Below are 20,910 nucleotides of genomic sequence, written 5' to 3'. Positions count from 1 at the left end.
ATGTGGGACCAGGGCCGGCTGGGGATGGGCAGAGGTTGGCGCAACCCAGCTGGTCGCTGTTGTGAGGACTTGACCTGGATGTGCAGTTAATTGAAAGGAGTGTCCTCATTGTAGTACTTGGGAATGGGCTGATTGCGGAACGTAAAGTATTTTTAGTGGGTACCCCGCCGGGGTCAGGTTCCTGGGTCTCGGAATGTCGGACCGTGGTCTCAATACTCCATATCCCAGGGGCCACAACACAGGAGCTGGGGATGATGGGCTCGGAGTCTCTCTCCTCGTTAGAGACATTGTGTTGGCGGGACAGGGCGTCTGCTTTCTGATTCTTGGATTCCAGTCGATAGGCTAGTGTGAAATCAAACCTGTTAAAAAACAGAGCCCACCTAGCCTGGCGAGCGTTCAATCTCTTGGCTTCTTGAATGGAGACCAAGTTCTTATAGTATGTCCAGATCACAAAGGATGAGGTGCCCCCTCCAACCAGTGTCTCCACCCCTCAAGGGCTCACTTAACTGCCAAGAGCTCCCGGTTGCCTACATCTTAGTTGTGTTCCGCTGGCGAGAACCGCTTGGAGAGAAAGGTGCATGGCTGCAGTTTCTTGTCCTCCTCGTTCCGCTGTGAAAGGACCACCCCTGCTCTGGTGTCTGAGGTGTCCACCTCTGCTACAAAGGGAAGAGTAGGATCAGGATGAACGAGGATGTGTTCGGAGGTGAAACGTCCCTTGAGCTACATGAATGCCCTGTCAGCCTCAGGAGTCCAGCAACTTGCAGGTTAGACTTGCGGGTTAGAACCGTGAGAGTCGCTGCCACCACAACAAAGTTGCGTAAGAACTGGCAAACCCGAGGAACCACTGGATCTGCTTGAGGGAGGTGGGACGGGGCCAGTCGGCGACCGCCTCTACGGGATCCATTTGGATTCCTGCGGTAGAGATAATGTGACCCAGGAAGGACACTTGGGATACGTGGAACTCAAATTCTCTATCTTGACAGTTGACTCTGCAGGAGGCGTCTAAGGACTTGGCAGGTGTGCAGTATGTGTTCCGGAAGGGATTTGGAGAAGATCAGGATGTTGTAGAAGTAAACAAAGATTAACAAATTCAACATATCACTAAGAGTGTCATTGACCAATACTTGAAAGACTGCTGGTGACTTTGATAATCTGAAAGGCATGACTAAATACTCAGTGACCACTAGGTGTGTTAAAGGCTAACTCCAAGGTGGCGGGACATAAGGGGTAGGAGTAACAATTCTTTATCGTAATCTGGTTCAGCCCTCTAATCGATGCAAGGATGCAGGCCTCCATCCTTCTTACCCATGAAGAAGAAGCCTGCACCAGCTTGAGATGTAGAGGGGTGAATGAAACCTGCCTCCAGCGACTCCCAGATGTAATTGTCCATGACTGCTGCTTCAGGGATTGAGAGGGAGTACAGACGACCCCAGGGAGGTGTGGAGCCGGGTAGGAGTTCTATGACGCAGTCGTCCATCGAGGCCTTGAATCTGCAGAGGGATGGGACATTTTACTCAGGGGATTTGTAATTCTCTGGCAAAGTTCTGATCAATCAAATGAACTGTGTCCCCGGATTACACGAAGGCTTGAATCTGGTGCTGACGGTTGTCCCAGTGGAGGGTTGCAGGTAGTGACAGACAGTGACTGGGTAGCCGGTGGGTAACTTCACAGCTTGTCAGGGCCTCACCTTGTCCTGGCGAGCCCTGGCGTTTCCCATCAGCTCTGGGCATGTAGCACGGAGATGGTCGAGACCTCCGCAGTAGAGGCAGCAGCCTTCGCACATGCGCCTGTCACGCTGCTGTGGGCTCAGACGTGTGTCCCCCATCTGAATGGGCTCCTCAATGATACTCCTTGGTGGGTTACAACATTTTTGATCTGGGCGATCTCTTCTGGGTCCATGTTTGGGCAGAAGCTTGCTGTGATGTGGTGAGGTTGGACCCAGGTGCAGTCTCCTCTGAACAGTTGATGTTAAGATGTGTCTGTTACTTGAACTCTGTGAATCATTTATCTGGGCTGCAATCTGAGGTGCAGTTAACTCTAATGAAGTTATCCTGTGCAGCAGAGGTAACTCTGGGTCTTCCTTTCCTGTGGTGGTCCTCATGAGAGCCAGTTTCATCATAGCGATTGATGGTTTTTGCGGCTGCGCTTGAAGAAACTTCAAAAGTTCTTGACATTTTCCTGATTGACTGACCTTCATGTCTTAAAGTAATGATGGACTGTGGTTTCTCTTTGCTTATTTGAGCTGTTCTTGCCATAATATGGACTTGGTCTTTTACCAAATAGGGCTGTCTTCTGTATACCACCCCTACCTTGTCACAACACAACTGATTGGCTCAAACGCATTGAGAAGGAAAGAAATTACACAATTAAATGTTTAACAAGGCACACCTGTTAATGGAAATGCATTCCAGGTGACTCCTTCATGAAGCTGGTTGAGAGAATGCAAAGAGCGTGCAAAGCTGTCATCAAAGCAAAGGGTGGCTACTTAAAATAATCTCAAATATAAAATATATTTTGATTTGTTTAGCACTTTTGTGGTTACTACATGATTCCATATGTTATTTCATAGTTGTGATGTCTTCACTATTATTCTACAATGTAGAAAATAGTAAAAATAAAGAAAAACCCTTTGAAACAGTAGGTGTGTCCAAACTTTTGGCTGGTACTGTATACTGTACTTATGACTAGAGGTCGACCGATTATGATTTTTCAACGCCGATACCGATTATTGGAGGCCCAAAAAAAGCCGCTACCGATTAATCGGCCGTTTTTAAATTTTTTAAATTTGTAATAATGACAATTACAACAATACTGAAATAACACTTATTTTAACTTATTATAATACATCCATAAAATCAATTTAGCCTAAAAATAAATAATGAAACATGTTCAATTTGGTTTAAATAATGCAAAAACAAAGTGTTGGAGAAGAAAGTAATATGTGTCAATATGCAATATGTGCCATGTAAAAATGTGTGCCATGTAAAATATCTGCCATGTAAAAAAAGCTGCCTTTTAAGTTCCTTGCTCAGAACATGAGAACATATGCACGCACGTTGGTGGTTCCTTTTAACATGAGACTTCAATATTCCCAGGTAAGAGGTTTTAGGTTGTAGTTAATATAGTATTTATAGGACTATTTCTCTCTATACCATTTGTATTTCATATACCTTTGACTATTAGATGTTCTTATAGGCACTATAGTATTGCCAGTGTAACAGTATAGCTTCCGTCCCCCTCCTCGCCCCTACCTGGGCTCGAACCAGGAACACATCGGCAACAGCCACACTCGAAGCATCGTTACCCATCGCTCCACAAAAGCCGCGGCCCTTGCAGTGCAAGGGGAATAACTACTCCAAATCTAAAAGCGGGTGACGTTTGAAATGGTATTAGAGCACACCCAGCTAACTAGCTAGCCATTTCACATTGGTTACACCAGCCATTAGGCTGATAGGCTTGAAGTCATAAACATAGCTGTGCTTGCGAAGAGCTGCTGGCAAAACGCACGAAAGTGCTGTTTGAATGAATGATTACGGGCCTGCTGCTGCTCAGTCAGACTGCTCTATCAAATCAGATTTAATAATAACAACATAACACACAGAAATACGAGCCTTTGGTCATTAATATGGTCGAATCCGGAAACTATAATTTCGAAAACAAAACGTTTATTATTTCAGTGAAATACGGAACCGTTCGGTATTTTATCTTAACAGGTGGCATCCCTAAGTCTAAATATTCTTGTTACATTGCACAACTTTCAATGTTATGTCATAATTACGTAAAATTCTGGAAAATTAGTTTGCAATGAGCCAGGCAGCCCAAACTGTTGCATATACCCTGACTCTGCGTGCAATGAACGCAAGAGAAATGACACAATTTCACCTGGTTAATATTGCCTGCTAAACTGGATTAGTAACTAGTATAATAACTAGTGATTATGATTGATTGTTTTTTATAAGATACGTTTAATGCTAGCAATTTAGCTAGCAATTTACCTTGACTTCTACTGCATTCGCGTAACAGGCAGGCTACTCGTGGAGTGCAATGGTTAGAGCGTTGGACTAGTTAACTGTACGGTTGCAAGAATGGATCCCCTGAGCTGACAAGGTGAAAATCTGTCGTTCTGCCCCTGAACAAGGCAGTTAACCCACCATTCCTAGGCCGTCATTGAAAATAAGAATGTGTTCTTAACTGACTTGCCTAGTTAAATAAAGGTATAAATTATTATTATTATTTTTAAAACGGTGTCCAAAAATACAGATTTCCGATTGTTATGAAAACTAAAAACCTAATTAATCGGCCATTCCGATTAATCGGTCGACCTCTAATTATGACATAACATTGAAGGTTGTGCAATGTAACAGGAATATTTTGATTTATGGATGCCACCCGTTAGATAAAATACGGAACGGTTCCGTATTTCACTGAAAGAATAAACGTCTTGTTTTCGAGATTATAGTTTCCGGATTCGACCATATTAATGACCTTAACTCGTATTTCTGTGTGCTATTATGTTATAATTAAATCTGATTTGATAGAGCAGTCTGACTGAGCGATGGTAGGCACCAGCAGGCTCGTAGCATTCATTCAAGCAGCACTTTTGTGCGTTTTGCCAGCAGCTCGTTGCTGTGCTTCAAGCATTGAGCTGTTTATGACTTCAAGCCTATCAACTCCCGAGATTAGGCTGGTGTAACCGATTTGAGCTGTTCTAATATGGAATTGGTCTTTTACTAAATAGGGCTATCTTCTGTATACCACCCCTACACAACTGAATGGCTGAAATGCATTAAGAAGGAAATAAATTCCACAAATTAACTTTTAACAAAGTATACCTGTTAATTGAAATTTATTCCAGGTGTGACTATCTCATGAAGCTGGTTTGATAGAATGCCAAGAGTCCGCAAAGCTGTCATCAAGGCAAAGGGTGGCTACTTTTTTGGTTACTACATGATTCCATATGTGTTATTTCATAGTTTTGATGTCTTTACTGTTATTCTACAATGTAGAAAATAGTACAAATAAAGAAACCCTTGAATGAGTAGGTGTGCCCAAACCTTTGACTGGTACTGTATATAATTAGCCTAAATCTCAAAGTGTAGCCTGGGTGATATGTCCACACCGATGCCGACATGAGGGGGGAACCATAAAATGTAACCAAACTTTTAATTACATAAATATAGACTAAACGCCAGTCGTATTTGACAAATATAATGTAGTATAATTAACGTCTAAAGGCCTGATTCTGTTGACATAATCGAGGCACAGTTTGTTCAGAGAAAATGGTCAAAAGAGCGGAGAGAAAGCCACATCACCCACTTTGCAGTCTGAGTGGAGGAAGTCAGCATTTCAAAACAATTTAACCATTAACTTAATCGTTTAATAACCTGGAGGTTTTATGGCATTTTATGAGGCATGTCTTATTTTGTTTCATATTAGCCAAATCAGACCATAGAAATGTTGAGGGAATCATTTTATAAACTCTTCCTTATGCCATTGATACCAGCATTTCTATAATGTATTGGTTTGCAAATCAACTTTCTTTCATTGCCCAGCAGCCAAAGACATAATCGTGGTTATATTAGCAACCCATGGTAGTTGTTGCATCTTTAGATCTCCCCTCTCTCTCAATTCCAAACAGATATTTTCATCTCTGCCACATGAAACCGCTCGCATGTGTGGTGCGCTTTTTAGAACAGTGTGTTCCAGCTAATTGCCATTTTGGAACATTCGCTTGTATCCTATACTGTGTGTGCGCATTGCTGTGCTTACCGAACAGCCGGCTGCCTCTGGGGACCTGCACAACAAAAAGCATATTTGGCAGCGGGGGATCCAATCATAAAATTAGGAACTGAGTCTGTGGTGCAAAGGCACATAGCCAGTAGCTGCCATGGCGCTTTACAGTGGGGACATTTTTACCAATCCATCAAACTAATCATGGTGTGTTTCTAATATTGCAAGTTATGCACTTGCACACAAGTCTACTCTGTGTATATACATTTCCCATATGTTTAATTTATTGTCATTTAAGGACTGTGTATGTGTCCCCTCTATAAGAACTGTTGGGTCGATTTGTCCTTATGTGGAACCACTAACGAGTTGGCTAATCAAGACTTCTGATACCTCTTTCTAAAATGAATGCAGACCAGATCCCAACGCACTGTTTCTACTTCCTGACAAACTGAAGTGTTTCAGGTTGATAAGATGCGTTTTATTTTGTCTTTTAATTTAGTTGTTTGCTCTCCCATAAGATGAGTTGGAGGGTTGACTGACTGCAGAGATCTGCATCAGTCTCTGGCTGGCTCGTTGTCAGCATCATGGTGCTTTGACCCTGCTGTGGGCTAATGGTGTCTGGAAAAGCAGAGTGTCATTATAATAAAGGGATGCACATTACTGATGAAAATAGACCTTCCAGCTACCCATTGGCATAGAGGACATGATGCCGATGTCATTCCTCAATATCATGTCTAGACAGCAGGTTTGCAATCTCCAGTTTATGGTTCGAGCATCTGCAGTAGTTAATGTTTCATAATGAAAAGGTTGATTTAAGAATGATTGCATGTAGACTTGTATTTTGTTATGCTATACACCACCTTTTGAAGTTATTGCATCATCATTCTGTCACGGCGTTTCATTACTTTCAACACATCACAACATTCCCCACACAACCCTCATTCTAAATGGTCATCTTTCATTGTTACTGACATCCATGACGACAGAGTATATTGTTGTAAATAAGAAATAAGGGCCATACATTACTTTCTGAGGTTACTGTCACAATTATTTGCAACCTTTCCTTGCAGGACAGCCACAGTGTGGAAGAATCTTAACCCTTTCTGGGGAGAAGAATACACACTGCACCTCCCAACGGGGTTCCACTCGCTCTCCTTCTATGTCATGGATGAGGACACCATTGGGTAAGATGGTCTTCAACAGCTGTCAAAGATAATTCAGAGAATTGTTGTAGTGTGTCAACAAACTAGTTGATAATGGTGTATAAACAAGTTATATCTATATAACCTGTAAAGGTCTCAAAGTTTTGTAATGTAAGAGATGTTCATGATTGTAGTTGCTTGTTTAGCAGAGGCTGTGATTTGACAGTTTTGTTACCTAGACAGACTGGGTTAGGAGCCATGGATGTGTGTTTTGGAAAAACCTGCATGCTTTGAATAAACAAACACCAACACGCAGATGATACCACAGATTGAAAAATGAAAGACAACCTCAGTATTATCCTTCCTGTCCTGATCAACGGTCTCGTCAGTTTATGAATATATTTTAGCTTTTATATCAGGGAACTCTATAGGATATTAAGTTATTTTTTGAGAAATATCTCCTGAAGTTCTCTTCAGATTGGCTATCTTAATTTGGTCACTCTGTTGTCACAGATCATTTTCCTGTGTAGCAGGAAATGCAAATTGTGGTCTATTCAAGGTTTAAAGAGGCTTCTAAAGTTTGTAATTTCCACTTTAAAATTTCAGACTTGATTTGCCCCACTGATAAATATATCAGCCCCTACAAAAATGTCCACTAATTATAATTCACATTTCCTCTTGTTGCTGGATTGTTTTCCTGCTGTGAGAAGCAGGGTCAATTTTAGACAGTGTATCTGTATTTTCTATAATACGCTTTTTATGAATATGGTATTGTGGTATTAAAATTCTCTATTTTTTGCCCTAGCCATGATGACGTCATTGGAAAGATATTGCTGAGCAAAGACGCCATCGGGGCCCAGGCTAAAGGTATACCTGATCACTATGCCACAATACTGTTGGTGTCTTTAATGATGGGGAAAAACTACCAGCACAGAAACAATTCTAAATGCTTTTCATTGCTGCGGTTTATCTGTGGGTCTTCTTCTCTGCCTATGCCATGCTAAAGAGGGCAAGCCAAAAGAGGGTCACCAGAGAGGGGTTATTCCCACGACTCTGAGTAAGGCTCTACCATGTAGGTCACTGTAATTGAGGAGCTGGGCCTTTTTTAGGTCCTCTTGCTGGGAAATATTGCCAGTGTATTCTCACTCATCCATGGGTTAATTTAGAGATGTATTTTCTGACTTATGCTTGTTTATTTGCTCACACACTGTCCACCTCTTTTTTTTTCTGATTTGTCTCTGAGCAACATGCTCTCATTTCATTGGACAGGCTACAGGCAGAGGGAACGACCTGTACATAGTTACATTTTTGCAGGATTTCTCTTTGAATCAGGGTTTACATCAACTCCAGGATCATTCATTGTACAGTGCAGCTGTCCTTTATGTCTGAAATGCCACTGTAGTCTGTGAGAATCAGCCAAAGCTTTTAAAACTGTCAGCCTGTGGCTTTCTTCACCACAGTACACCTGGCTCTCCTACAGTGGCTTTTAACGTGGGAATTAGTTTGAATTTCTAGCAATACGGTATATCCTTGCACTGCTTTTTCTTATGCATGGCAACTAGGTATAAAACCCTGAAGAAGAAAAAAAACATGAGTGTGTTGGTTAGAAATATATTGTTACTTTGAATGTGTTTTATCGCTACATAAAACTAAATGTGAAACCTTTTCTGTTAGTTAGTCTCTGATACCAGTCCTCTCCTGGGAACATTCTGCATTCAGTCCTGTGATTCACTGCAACATGTTGCCACTGAGTCAACAACTCCTTCACAGGATCTTAGGAATTCTCTCCTCTTTTGGCTGTGAAACTGAAGTTACTGCCCTCGCCACCTTGTATCTCAACCAGAAATGTCAGCAGCAGTGCCCATATTATTACACACAAAAGGATCCTCTTGTCTTTTGATGTACTGTACCTTCAGAAAGTATTCACACCCGTTGACTTTTTAAACATTTTGTTGTGTTACAGCCTGAATTTAAACTGGATTAAATGTGGGGGTTTTTGTCACTCGCCTACACACCTACGCACCTATTGGTAGATGGATAAAAATAAAAAAGCAGACATTGAATATCCCTTTGAGCATGATGAAGTTATTAATTACACTTTGGATGGTATATCAATACACCCAGTCACTACAAAGACGCAGGCATCCTTCCTAACTGAGTTGCCGGAGAGGAAGGAAACCGCTCAAGAATTTCACCATGAGGCCAATGGTGACTTTAAAACAGTTGCAGAGTTTAATGGCTGTGATGGAGGATGGATCAACAACAACCTAATTGACAGAGTGAAAAGAAAGAAGCCTGTACAGAATAAAATGTTTCAAAACATGCATCCTGTTTGCAACAAGGCACTAAAGTAATATTGCAAAAAATGTGACAAAGTGTTATGTTTGGGGCAAATCCAATACAACACATTACTGAGTACTACTCTCCATATTTTCAAGCATAGTGGTGGCTACATCATGTTATGGGTATTCTTGTAATCGTTAAGGACTGGGGAGTTTTTCAGGATAAAAAAATAAACCGAATGGAGCTAAGCACAGGCAAAATCCTAGAGGAAAATCTGGTTCAGTCTGCTTTCCACCAGACACTGGGAGACAAATTCACCTTTCAGCATGACAGTAACCTAAAACACAAGGTCAAATCTACACTGGAGTTGCTAACCAAGAAGACAGGGAATGGTCCTGAGTGACCGAGTTACAATTTTAAATCTACTTGAAAATATATGGCAAGACCTGAAAATGGTTGTCTAGCAATGATCAACAACCAATTTGACAGCGCTTGAAGAATTTTGAAAAGAATAATGGGCAAATGTTGCACAATCCAGGTGTGGAAAGCTTTTTAGAGAAGGGTTCCCCAACGAATTTGCCCCGTTATTGTTGAATTTTCATTGTTGGACATAAAAAAAAAAAAACTGTACAAACACAATCAGCTCCAAGTGATTTTAATTTGTTCCCAAATATTTCCACGCATAATAGAGAGACGTTATCATATACAAATTTAAGCAAGATTTGAAATTATTATGTTTCAGTCAAATATTATATTTGTTTTTGGCTTCTTGCGGTCAATTTGCAGTCTACAAATTATTTGTCATTCTTGTTCTGGCCACTCGACCATTTGCTCAAGAAAGAAATTGGCCCTGTCTTAGAGACTTACCCAGAAAAACTTGCAGCTGTATCGCTGCCAAAGGTGCTTCCTCAAAGTCCTCAAGGTATTGACTTAACAGCTGCACCATTGAGAGCATCTTGACTGGCTGCATCACTGCTTGGTATGGCAACTATTTGGCATCCGACCGCAAGGTGCTACAGAGGGTAGTACATCAGTGGGGCCGAGCTCCCTGCCATCCAGGACCTCTATACCAGGCGGTGTCAGAGGAATGCCCTAAAAATGGTTAGACTCCAGCCACCCAAGTCATAGACTGTTCTCTCTGCTACCGCACGGCAAGCGGCATCGACTCACCAAGTCTGGGACTATCAGGACCCTGAACAGCTTCTATCCCCAAGCTATACGACTGCTAAAAAGTTTGTTAAATAGTTAACCAATAGCTACCCAGAATATCTGCATTGACCATATTTGCACTCATCTCTTTTGACTCATCACGTACTCTGCTGTTACTGTTTATTATCTATCCCTTTACCGTGTCACTTTATCCTTACCTATATGTACATATCTACCTCGTTTACCTCGTACCCCTGCACATTGACTCAGTACTGGTACCACGTGTATATGGCCAAGTTATCGTTACTCATTGGGTATTTATTCCTTGTTTCTATTTTTACTACTATTTCAGTTTTTTTCTCTCTGTATTGTTGGGAAGGGCCAGTAAGTCTGAACCAAGAGTTTCATATCAAACCATTACTTACATGAATACAGTATGCCACTTTGAGTTGTCTTGCCTTCCAGGTCTCCTACTTGGTCATTTTGTAAATATATATGATTTTCTGTAACTACTACATGTGCCCATCTCATTGATATCAAATTATTAGAGATACACAGATTGTTTTTGCACCCACCATGTGGCATGTGCGTAATGGTCATGTGAGGTGAAATGGTCATGTGAGGTGAAACTTTGTTGGTTTGACCTGACGAAGATCCGTTTCGGATTGAAACGTTGTCAATAAAGCGGTGAATTGGGAGCTTTAACCGTGTGCGGTCCTTCTTGTTCTTTACTAGGGTCAGTAAGTAAGCATTTCACTGTTGGTCTACATCTGTTGTTTATGAAGCAGGTGACAAATTAAATTTGATTTGAATACTTATGTAAATGAGATCTGTATTTAATTTTTTTTCTTTTTTTGTCAAAATACATTTGCAAACATTTTTAAAAACATGTTTTCACTTTGTCATTATTGAGTATTGTGTTTAGATGGGTGAGAAAACAAATCTATTCAATCCATTTTGAATTCAGGCTGTAACACAAAAGGGGTATGAATACTTTCTGAAGGCACTGTAAGTAGCAGACAGTGGCGGTCCATGCCGTTTAAGATGAGGGAGGATGATACATTTTTTTTATGAGCATGGCCTTATTTCTATTACAGCATATTGGATGACTGTCATTCATGTTCTGTTCACCCAGTTCAATGTAATATCAATAGGTTTAGGCTGCTACATTGTACTCAAATTTTCCCTATACCCATCATGAGGTTGCTACAACCTAGCCTACTAATGAAAGTTTACAACAGGTGCACAGGTCTGGAGAATTTTACTTTGTAATCAAGGTGACCGTGACATTCAAAATCACCTTGCAGACTCTTGCCTGCATCTAGCTGATCTAGGGTGTAATCATTAGTCGCAACAGTTGTAAACGAGAGCTTCTATTGGAGAAATTCAGGTATGTTTATCCCTGGTTCGTTCCGTTTGCCCTCCGTTTAAGATTTTTTGTCAACAGAATTGGCGGAATGAATACACACCCACCAACACAGTTCACTTTGATAGTAGACACATACAAACAGCATGATCACTTTGCTCATTGTATAATCCCTTCTCGCATCTATCCTGTCCTCCTACTGTACACCTTCATTGAAAAACTGTTTTAATAAATTATTTGGTGACGTGAATATATTTAGTATAGTTTTATCTAAAAAGGATAACTTTTTTTAATGTTTCACTATTTTTATTTTTATGAAATTCACTGAGGAGGATGGTCCTCCCCTTCCTCCTTTGAGGAGCCTCCACTGATAGCAGACATTTATCCAGGGTCTGACTTATGAGGATGTTTAAGGATTTACAAAATGTTCACAATAACAGAACCATGCAGGGCACTACCCATTAGAGACACTAGGCATTATTGATGTAGTACTGGGCTGGCTGTTCTACATTTCACTGATGGGTAGTGTTGTGTTCGAGACCACCTAAAGGGAAACGATTCAACACCAAGACTGAAGGAAATCGAATCTGAGTCAAGACCAAAACTGTGAGGGGGGTGAGTGGTCTGAGACCAAGTCAAGACCGAGACCAGACAAATGCAAATCTGTCACGAGAATTTTCAATCCCAATGATAATAACTGACAATCAATAGCTCTGACCAATCCCCGAGATCTGTAAGACCATGGGTTTAATAATAATTAGTCAAAGACTCAGCTTATGCAAAAAGATAGTAGTTTATTCAGAGAACGTTCTGAAGTCCATTATACAAAGACATCCATTTTATAGCTGCGCACATACTTCCACACAAACAGTAGGTATCCTACGCACATACTTCCACACAAACAGTAGGTATCCTACGCACATACTTCCACACAAACAGTAGGTATCCTACACACATACTTCCACACAAACAGTAGGTATCCTACGCACATACTTCCACACAAACAGTAGGTATCCTACGCACATACTTCCACACAAACAGTAGGTATCCTACGCACATACTTCCACACAAACAGTAGGTATCCTACGCACATACTTCCACACAAACAGTAGGTATCCTACGCACATACTTCCACACAAACAGTAGGTATCCTACGCACATACTTCCACACAAACAGTAGGTATCCTACGCACATACTTCCACACAAACAGTAGGTATCCTACGCACATACTTCCACACAAACAGTAGGTATCCTACGCACATACTTCCACACAAACAGTAGGTATCCTACGCACATACATACACACAAACAGTAGGTGAGTTTTATCTCTATAGTTCTCACCACTGTGTATCACTGCCCAACCGACAGTTCCAATCCCCCGAGATTAGGGAAACCTTGAGAAGTACTCCCTATGCTCTCATAGGTTCCTCAGAGGCCTAGCCAGGTCAGTTCAAACACAGTTTTAATTGTTATTCGGTATTTTCCTAGGCACCCACATTCAAGTTCAAATCCTAAACTACGCCTTGCTCAGACAGTCTGTTTTTTCCACTATACAGATACATTGTTTAACCTAATTCCGACTAAAACTACACACATCATCAGATTATAATTTTATGATTCTAATCAATTTCATACAGTTATAAGGTTTCAGAGTGGAATTATTTTATCATTATCTTTCAACATATACATTATTTTATCAGAATCCAATGTCAAATTGCCACCATAATAAGAGTTAAAAATGTCCAGTATTTCTGTGTTCATATTTCAGAACAACATCTGGATTCTTTAGACATTCAGAATGGTGAAAAAAATACATGCCAAGGACAAATAGAGAGACACTTTACAAATGATCACTAACCCAAACAGGTCTATAATAGATAAAAATACTATGTTATAACTTCCCCCGGTCTCCCCTAATAATAGTGGGCATGCAACTTTCAAACAATTTCCCTCATTCTTCCCTACCAGCAAATCAAGGCAATTCTGATGAGCGTGACAAGGTATTGAGGATATTTTTCAACTAAAGTAAAGGAAAGCAATGCTATGAGTAAAGCAGGAAGCCCAGCTTTCAATGGGCGATTCCAATTCGTCCCAAAGGTGTTCTATGGGGTTGTGGTCAGGGCTCTGTATAGGCAAGTCAAGTTGTTTGTTTTGTGCATGGGGGCATTGTCATGCAGAAACAGGAAAAGTCCTTCCCCAAACTGTTGCCACAAAGTTGTAAGCACAGAATCATCTAGAATGTCATTGTATGCTGTAGCGTTAAAACTTCCCTTCACTGGAACTAAGGGGCCTAGCACGAAATATGAAAACAACCCCAGACCATTATTCCTCCTCCACCAAACTTTGGTTGGCATTATGCATTGGGGCAGTTATTGTTCTCCTGGCATCCACCAAACCCAGATTAATCTGTCAGACTGACAGATGGTGAAGCGTGATTCTTCACTCCAGAGAACGCGTGTACCCCGCTCCAGAGTCCAATGGCGGCGAGCTTTACACCACTCCAGCCAACGCTTGGCATTGCGCATGGTGATCTTAGGCTTGTGTGCAACTGCTCGGCCCTGGAAACCCATGAAGCACCCGACGAACAGTTATTGTGCTGACGTTGCTCCCAGGGGCAGTTTGGAACTCTGTAGTGAGTATTGCAAACAAGGACAGGTGATTTTTACGCGCTATGCACTTCACCACTCTGAGGTCCCGTTCTTTGAGCTTGTGTCGCCTACCACTTCGTGACTGAGTCGTTGTTGCTTCTAGACGTTTCCATTTCACAATAACAGCACTTACAGTTGAGCGGGGCAGCTCTAGCAGGGCAGAAATTTGACTAATTGACTTGTTGGAAAGGTGGCATCCTATGCCATAGGATGCCACGTTGAAAGTCACTGAGCTCTTCAGTAAGGCCATTATACTGCCAATGTTTGTCTATGGAGATTGCATGGCTGTGTTCTAGATTTTATACACCCGTCAGCAACGTGTGTGGCTGAAATAGCCGAATCCATTAATTTGAAGGGATGTCCACATACTTTTGTATATATTGTGTATGCGTTGTAAAATGTCCCCTGTGTCCAGGGTTGGATAACTGGCTGAATCTAACCCGGGTGGACCCAGATGAGGAAGTGCAGGGGGAGATCCACCTGGGTCTGGAGCTTCTCAGAGATGCCAAGAGGATAGGACTGCGCTGCCATTTCATAGAGGCCAGGTAATACACCCACTTTATTGCCTAATTGATGCTACTGTAAGCCGTTATGGTCTCTTGTTCAAATACATAACTTCTTGTTGAAATATATAACTGCTTCTTCAATCTCAAAAGGTTGTCAAAATGCTCATCCTCTGTGTGACAGATCATCATGCAATATTTCATGTTACCAGGAATATCACACTCCATTTCAGTGTTTTATAAAAGAGTCTCGAATGCAAAATATGGAAATTGTGAGATTTTAAGGTTGATTTGGCAGAGGGATCTTAATTGTGACATTGAGGAGGATGTATGGAAAAAATATTGTTTCCAATGTAGGGTGGTGTACCAGGGTTGCAAGGGTGAAATGTACACATAAGATTGTTTATAGGTACTATTGGACCCCTGTTAGATGAAATAAATAGGTTTTATTGCAAAATAATGTATGCTGGAATTGCGAGGTACCTTTCTGCATGCTATATGGGATTGTCCCATGGTGCTCCTTTTCTGGAAGGAGGTTCTTCAAAAGCTTGAAGAATGGGTGGGACAGCCTATCCCAGAGTCCCCACAGCTGTTCTCATTAGGGGATATATCTATTTTACCGGTGGTGTGAAGTACTTAAGTAAAAATACTTGAAAGGACTACTTAAGTCGTTTTTTTGCTACTTAAGTCGTTTATCTGTGCTTTACTTCACTATTTATATTTTTTACTACTTTTACTTCACTGCATTCCTAAAGAAATGTATGTACTTTTTATGCCATACATTTTCCCTGACACCCAAAAGTACTTCTTTCAATTTGAATGCTTAGCAGGACAGGAAAATGTTCCAATTCCCACACTTATCAAGAGAACATCCGTGGCCATCCCTGCTGCCTCTGATCTGACGGACTCACTAAACTAATGCTTTGTTTGTAAATGATGTCTAAGTGTTGGAGTGTGCCCCTGGCTGTCTGTAAACAAAAACAAAAAAACAATGATGATATTTGGTTTGCTTAATATAAGGAATTTTTAATTACTTATACTTGTACATTTACTTTTGATAGTTAAGTATATTTTAGCAATTACATTTACTTTTGATACTTAAGTATCAAACCAAATACTTTTAGACTTTTACTCAAGTAGAATTTTACTGGGTGACTTTCACTTTAATTTTCTATTAAGGTATCTTTACTTTTACTTAAGTATGACAATTGGGTACTTTTTCCACCACTATATTTTAGCACCAGACGTTAGCAAAGAAAAGTTTGGTTTTGCCTCAGTGGGTTTTCTTACTATACTCATAACTGGAAGAGTGCAGATTGGCTGAAATTTATGGTGGAGACTGCATCTCATGAATCAATGATAGCAAAATGACAGGAGAGGAAAGGGAAATTTAGTACGATGTGGGATCACTTTTTGATTTATTTAAGGGACATGCGCGTGAGAAGCGAGGGTGTAAGTTAGTACAAATAATTTATTTGATTATTATTGTAACTTTTTTATATTATTATTATTACTTGTTGTTTAATATTCCAGACACTGATATATATGGTTGAAAGGTGCTGTCTTGTTTCCTGTCTTGTTAGGTTTTTATTATTATTAGTGTTATGTAATGTCATATCGATAAAAAACTTTATTGACAATATCTGCAATGTTCATCAATCAATAGTGTCTGAAGAAGTATTTATACCCCTTGCCTTATTTCACATTTTGTTGTGTTAGAGCCTGAATTCAAAATTGATTGAACACACAAATCGCTTTCTATGCGTGTGAACTTTTTGTATTTTTCTTGTCGTCAAATCCCTGCCGAAAGCCAGGTGACCGAAGCGCTTCCAAATATGGAGATGCTGTCAAGAAACACTGGCATGTTTTATCATCGGACCCAGTTTTGCCAGCTGAATTTAAGAATCCACCACTTATTGTATATAAGAGAGGTCGAAACTTACGGGATAAATTGGTCCATGCCAACTGCCAGCCACTAAAGAAAATCAGCCAGGATTTTTTCGCCTTCTTCCGAATGGTAGCTATAAATGCAGAGGTTGCACACCGTGCAGTAATATGAAGTGTGAATATTTCTGCCACCCACATACAGGTTCCAAATAAATGACATTATTACGTGCTCAAACCCAACCATGTTATCTACATGATTACATGTTCATGTGGGCTGTGTTTTGTAGGTAAAACCTCTTGCTCTCTCAAACAGAATTCATGAACATAAAAGTTAAATGAGGAGTAACAACAGGGATTATCCAGTCGCAGTACATTTTAACGAACAAAAACAGGACATTCTACTTTTAGGTTCTGTGGCATCGAGAAAGTTAAGATATCAGATAGGGGAGGTGATATAGATAATACTCTGAGCAAAATATCATGTTTTGGGATTTTCACCCTCCAGACATTATTTCCCAAAGGTCTTAATGATGAAATGCCTATGTATGTTATGTTGTAAATGTTAATTAATGCCCCCATTTCAAATTTCTCTGACGCTTATCTTGGGCTATTCCCAATGATTTATGAAAAGTTGCTTGATGGGTCGATGTCCTCATTGTGGTTTTACAGATGTGTTTAAGACGTTTTATGTTCACACATTATTAAATATTTATGAAATGCGCGTTGTTATGTTTGGTAACACTCATTTTCCCTCGACTCCAACCCCATTCGATGCATGGAATGTATGTGGGTGGAGCTGTGTCTACATAAGGGTGCTAATTTTAAAACAACTCACAAAAGCTCTGAGGAAGGCCTTGAGACCTATAAGTAAAGCTTATTAAAGAGAAGTGATACTATAAAGAGCAGTGGGCGGGTTCCTTCTTTTTTCTCACCTTATTCAACTGTTACCATGCACATGCAAAAAAGATAGCTCAGATGTGCGAATGCCTTTTGAATTAAGATTATTTAAGTAAAAACTGTAACTTGGCCACTCAGGAACATTCACTGATTTCTTGGTAAGCAACTCCAGTGTAGATGTGGCCTTGTTTTAGCTTATTGTCTTGCTGAAAGGTGAATTAAACTCCCAGTGTCTGATGGAAAGCAAACTGAACCAGGTATTCCTCTAGGATTTTGCCTGCGCTTAGCTCCTTAGCTCCATTCCGTTTATTTTAAGTCCTGAAAAACTCCCAAGTCCTTAACGATTACAAGCATACCCATAATATGTTGCAGCCACTACTATGCTTGAAAGTAGTAGTAGTTGGATTTTCCCCAAATCCCCCCCACTTTGTATTCAGGAAAAAAATGTAATGGCTTTGCCACATGCATGTTGCATGTTTTGGAATATTTGTATTCTGTACAGGCTCCCTTATTTTCACTCTGTCAATTAGGTTAGTATTGTGGAGTAACTACAATGTTGTTGATCCATCCTCAATTTTCTCCAATCGCAGCCATGTAAACTGTGTAACTGTTTTAAAGTCACCATTGGCGTCGTGAATACTTTCTTACGGCACTGTATGTTATTGATGTCGCCTTTATTCTTAAAATAAATACAAATCCCAGAGGAGATTGTGTTTACCCGCCTGTTGAAGTGCCAGCAGACACCAAGGCCACAGAGTTACAGTAAGCAGATTTTGAGGAGGATACGCTCATTTAGAAAAAGGAATGTGCCACAGAGAAAGCCATTAAGAAATGAGAGGAAGAGAGGTCCCTGAGAGGGTTTCAATAACGTGATGGGGACTGAGCACTGTAAGCATGGCATCTGTCCAGCTTGGCTGTTTCTGCAGGGTTTGAGCAATCAGTGGCAATGTGCTCAAGACCCCCTGAAGGAGGGCTTCTAACTAGATCTGGCAAGCTCTCATTACTGCCTAACATTTGAGATTAGGGGTTTCAATTGAGTTATTTTCTACTAAATTAATCCTAACAACATTTGTATACTGTAGTGATGTCTGATAGATATATCTGTAATTGATTGGTTATGCGTGTCATCATCATAACCGGATGTGACTGACCTAGCGAACTACGCTAATAGAACTAACCTAGCAGTGAGGACAAGCAGATAGTTGCTCGGTGAACTGCATGTTAATTGCCTGATTTAAGAGTTTGTAACATAACTAAACCACATCATGACATGTTGTCAGAATTAAAGAACTCACACGTCGAAGATTAGTGGGGAAATGTCGAAATTCAACCTACCAGAGCCGTTCGATTTTTCACAGCCGTCGCCATCGGCATGGCCGATCTGGAGACAACGTTTTTCCTGTTTTCGAGTAGCATCGAAACTGGATAAGGAGACCGGTGTGGTGCAGGTGAATTCACTAGTTTATGCAATGGGGAAAGATGCAGAGATTTTCTACAATGCATTCTCCTTTGATTACTTTAATGATGAGTTCAACAATGATGTGGTGATTGAAAAACTGAATGAACATTTTGTGCCACGGCGCGACGTGATTCACGAACGAGCATGTTTCCATAAACGGATTAAAATAAAAAGGGGAGAGAGACAATGGAATCTTTTGTAAGGAATCTGTATGAGCTAGCTGAACACTGCGAGTTTGGAACTACAAAGGATGAACAAATAAGGGACAGGATTGTGATTGACCTTATGGACAGTGATCTTTCACAAAAGCTACAGCTGGTGGCAGACTTGACACTGGAGAAGGCGATACAAATCACATGCCAGTCTGAGCAGATAAAGAAGCAGCACGGACATGCGAGTGGGAGCTGAGAACTACGTTGATGAGAGGCAAACCACAGCATAGAACAAACAGTTTAAGCAAAGAAATAGTCAATCAAAACAGGGGAATTTCTCACGTTGTAACCACAGCCATAATTACAGTGAAAATTGTCCAGCACTCAACGAAAGATGCAGGAAGTGTAACAAAATGGGGCATTTTGAGATTGCATGCAAAACAAAAATGGTCAAAGAAGTTACAGCTGAGGATGTAGAGGAAATGCAAGGGGCATTCTTTTTAGGATCAGTTACTAAGTAGTCTGAAGATCAGTGGCATGTTGAGCTCCCAGTAAATGGCACACCTGTAAAGTTCAAGATTAACACCGGTGCTGATGTTAGAGCGATGTCTCAGAGCACTTACCAGAGAATGCAACAGTGCCCCCGGCTGGTTAACATTGTAACTGATGTTCGCAGCCCAGGTGGCAGGTTTGACTGAATGGGAAAATTCTTAGCCATGAGTGAAAGAAAAGGAGAAAATACCAATTCTGGATCTTTGTGATTCAAGGACCATATGCTAATAACCAAGTTAGCAGAACCGTTGCTTGCAAGATGAGTTTGTTCCTCAGAGCAGATGAGATCAGCACAGATGTGTTTGGAGAGATAGGGCCACTGAACTGTGAACCGGTCAAGCTTGAATTTAGGCCCGATGCAGTCCCCTATTCTCTGACTTCGCCACGCGGAATTCCTTTTCCACTCCCTTCCAAAAGCGGAGGATGAACTCAACAGAATGGAAAGAAATGGCATCAGAGGGAGAAACCGAGTCTACAGACTGGTGTGTTCCCATTGTCCTGGTGATGAAGAAAAATGGCAAAGTGAGAACATGCATAGACTTAAAACGACTCAACGAAGCAGTGAAGCGGGAGAGGTTCATCTTACTCACCTTGGAGGATATAGTACCCAAGCTATCCAGGGCGAGAGTCTTCTCCACACTCGATGCGTCTAGCGGTTTTTGTCAGATACCGTTTGAACCCAGCTGCAACCCATCAAAGAGTCAGTACTAAAGCTGTACAAAAACAAGTGCCACTTTGGGAAGTCGGAGATCCAGTACTTCTGTCATGTGATCATAGCGGATGGGATAAATCCGGATGACAGCAAAGTGAAAGACACCTCCGAGATGCCCAGTCCAACAAACATCATTGAGCCGTGCCTGTCATCAGTGCTACACCCCATCACTGAGCTATTGAAAAGAGAGATGTGGGGAGACCCACAGGAGCAGGTATTGGCATACTACAATGCCGGCAAACCAACTGTGGTCAGTGCAGACGCAAGTAGCTATGGCCTCGGAGCTACACTCCTATAGGAACAAGAGGAAGGCGAGCTCCATCCTGTTGTGTTTTTTGTTCACGCACAGAGACTGAGAGAAGGTACGCGCAGATGAAAAAAGAGTGCCTTACAGGTGTATGTGCATGCAAACGATTTGCCCACTACCTG

The 20,910-nt window shown here is 41.0% G+C and overlaps 1 protein-coding gene across 1 annotated transcript in view; it reads left to right on the top strand.

Moving 5' to 3' along the window:
* Positions 1-20,910, top strand: part of LOC112263001 (rasGAP-activating-like protein 1) — a 61,126-nt gene that overhangs the window by 5,399 nt on the left and 34,817 nt on the right. The window contains exons 4-6 of the mRNA XM_024438940.2: positions 6,801-6,914; positions 7,678-7,739; positions 14,735-14,864. Coding sequence (XP_024294708.2) covers positions 6,801-6,914; positions 7,678-7,739; positions 14,735-14,864 — 306 coding nt within the window. The remainder of the gene's footprint in view (positions 1-6,800; positions 6,915-7,677; positions 7,740-14,734; positions 14,865-20,910) is intronic.

The sequence above is a fragment of the Oncorhynchus tshawytscha genome, linkage group LG12, assembly GCF_018296145.1.
Source record: "Oncorhynchus tshawytscha isolate Ot180627B linkage group LG12, Otsh_v2.0, whole genome shotgun sequence".
NCBI lineage: Eukaryota > Metazoa > Chordata > Actinopteri > Salmoniformes > Salmonidae > Oncorhynchus > Oncorhynchus tshawytscha.
Note: the sequence above shows the minus strand (reverse complement) of the source record. Positions and strands in the feature narration are given on the sequence as shown.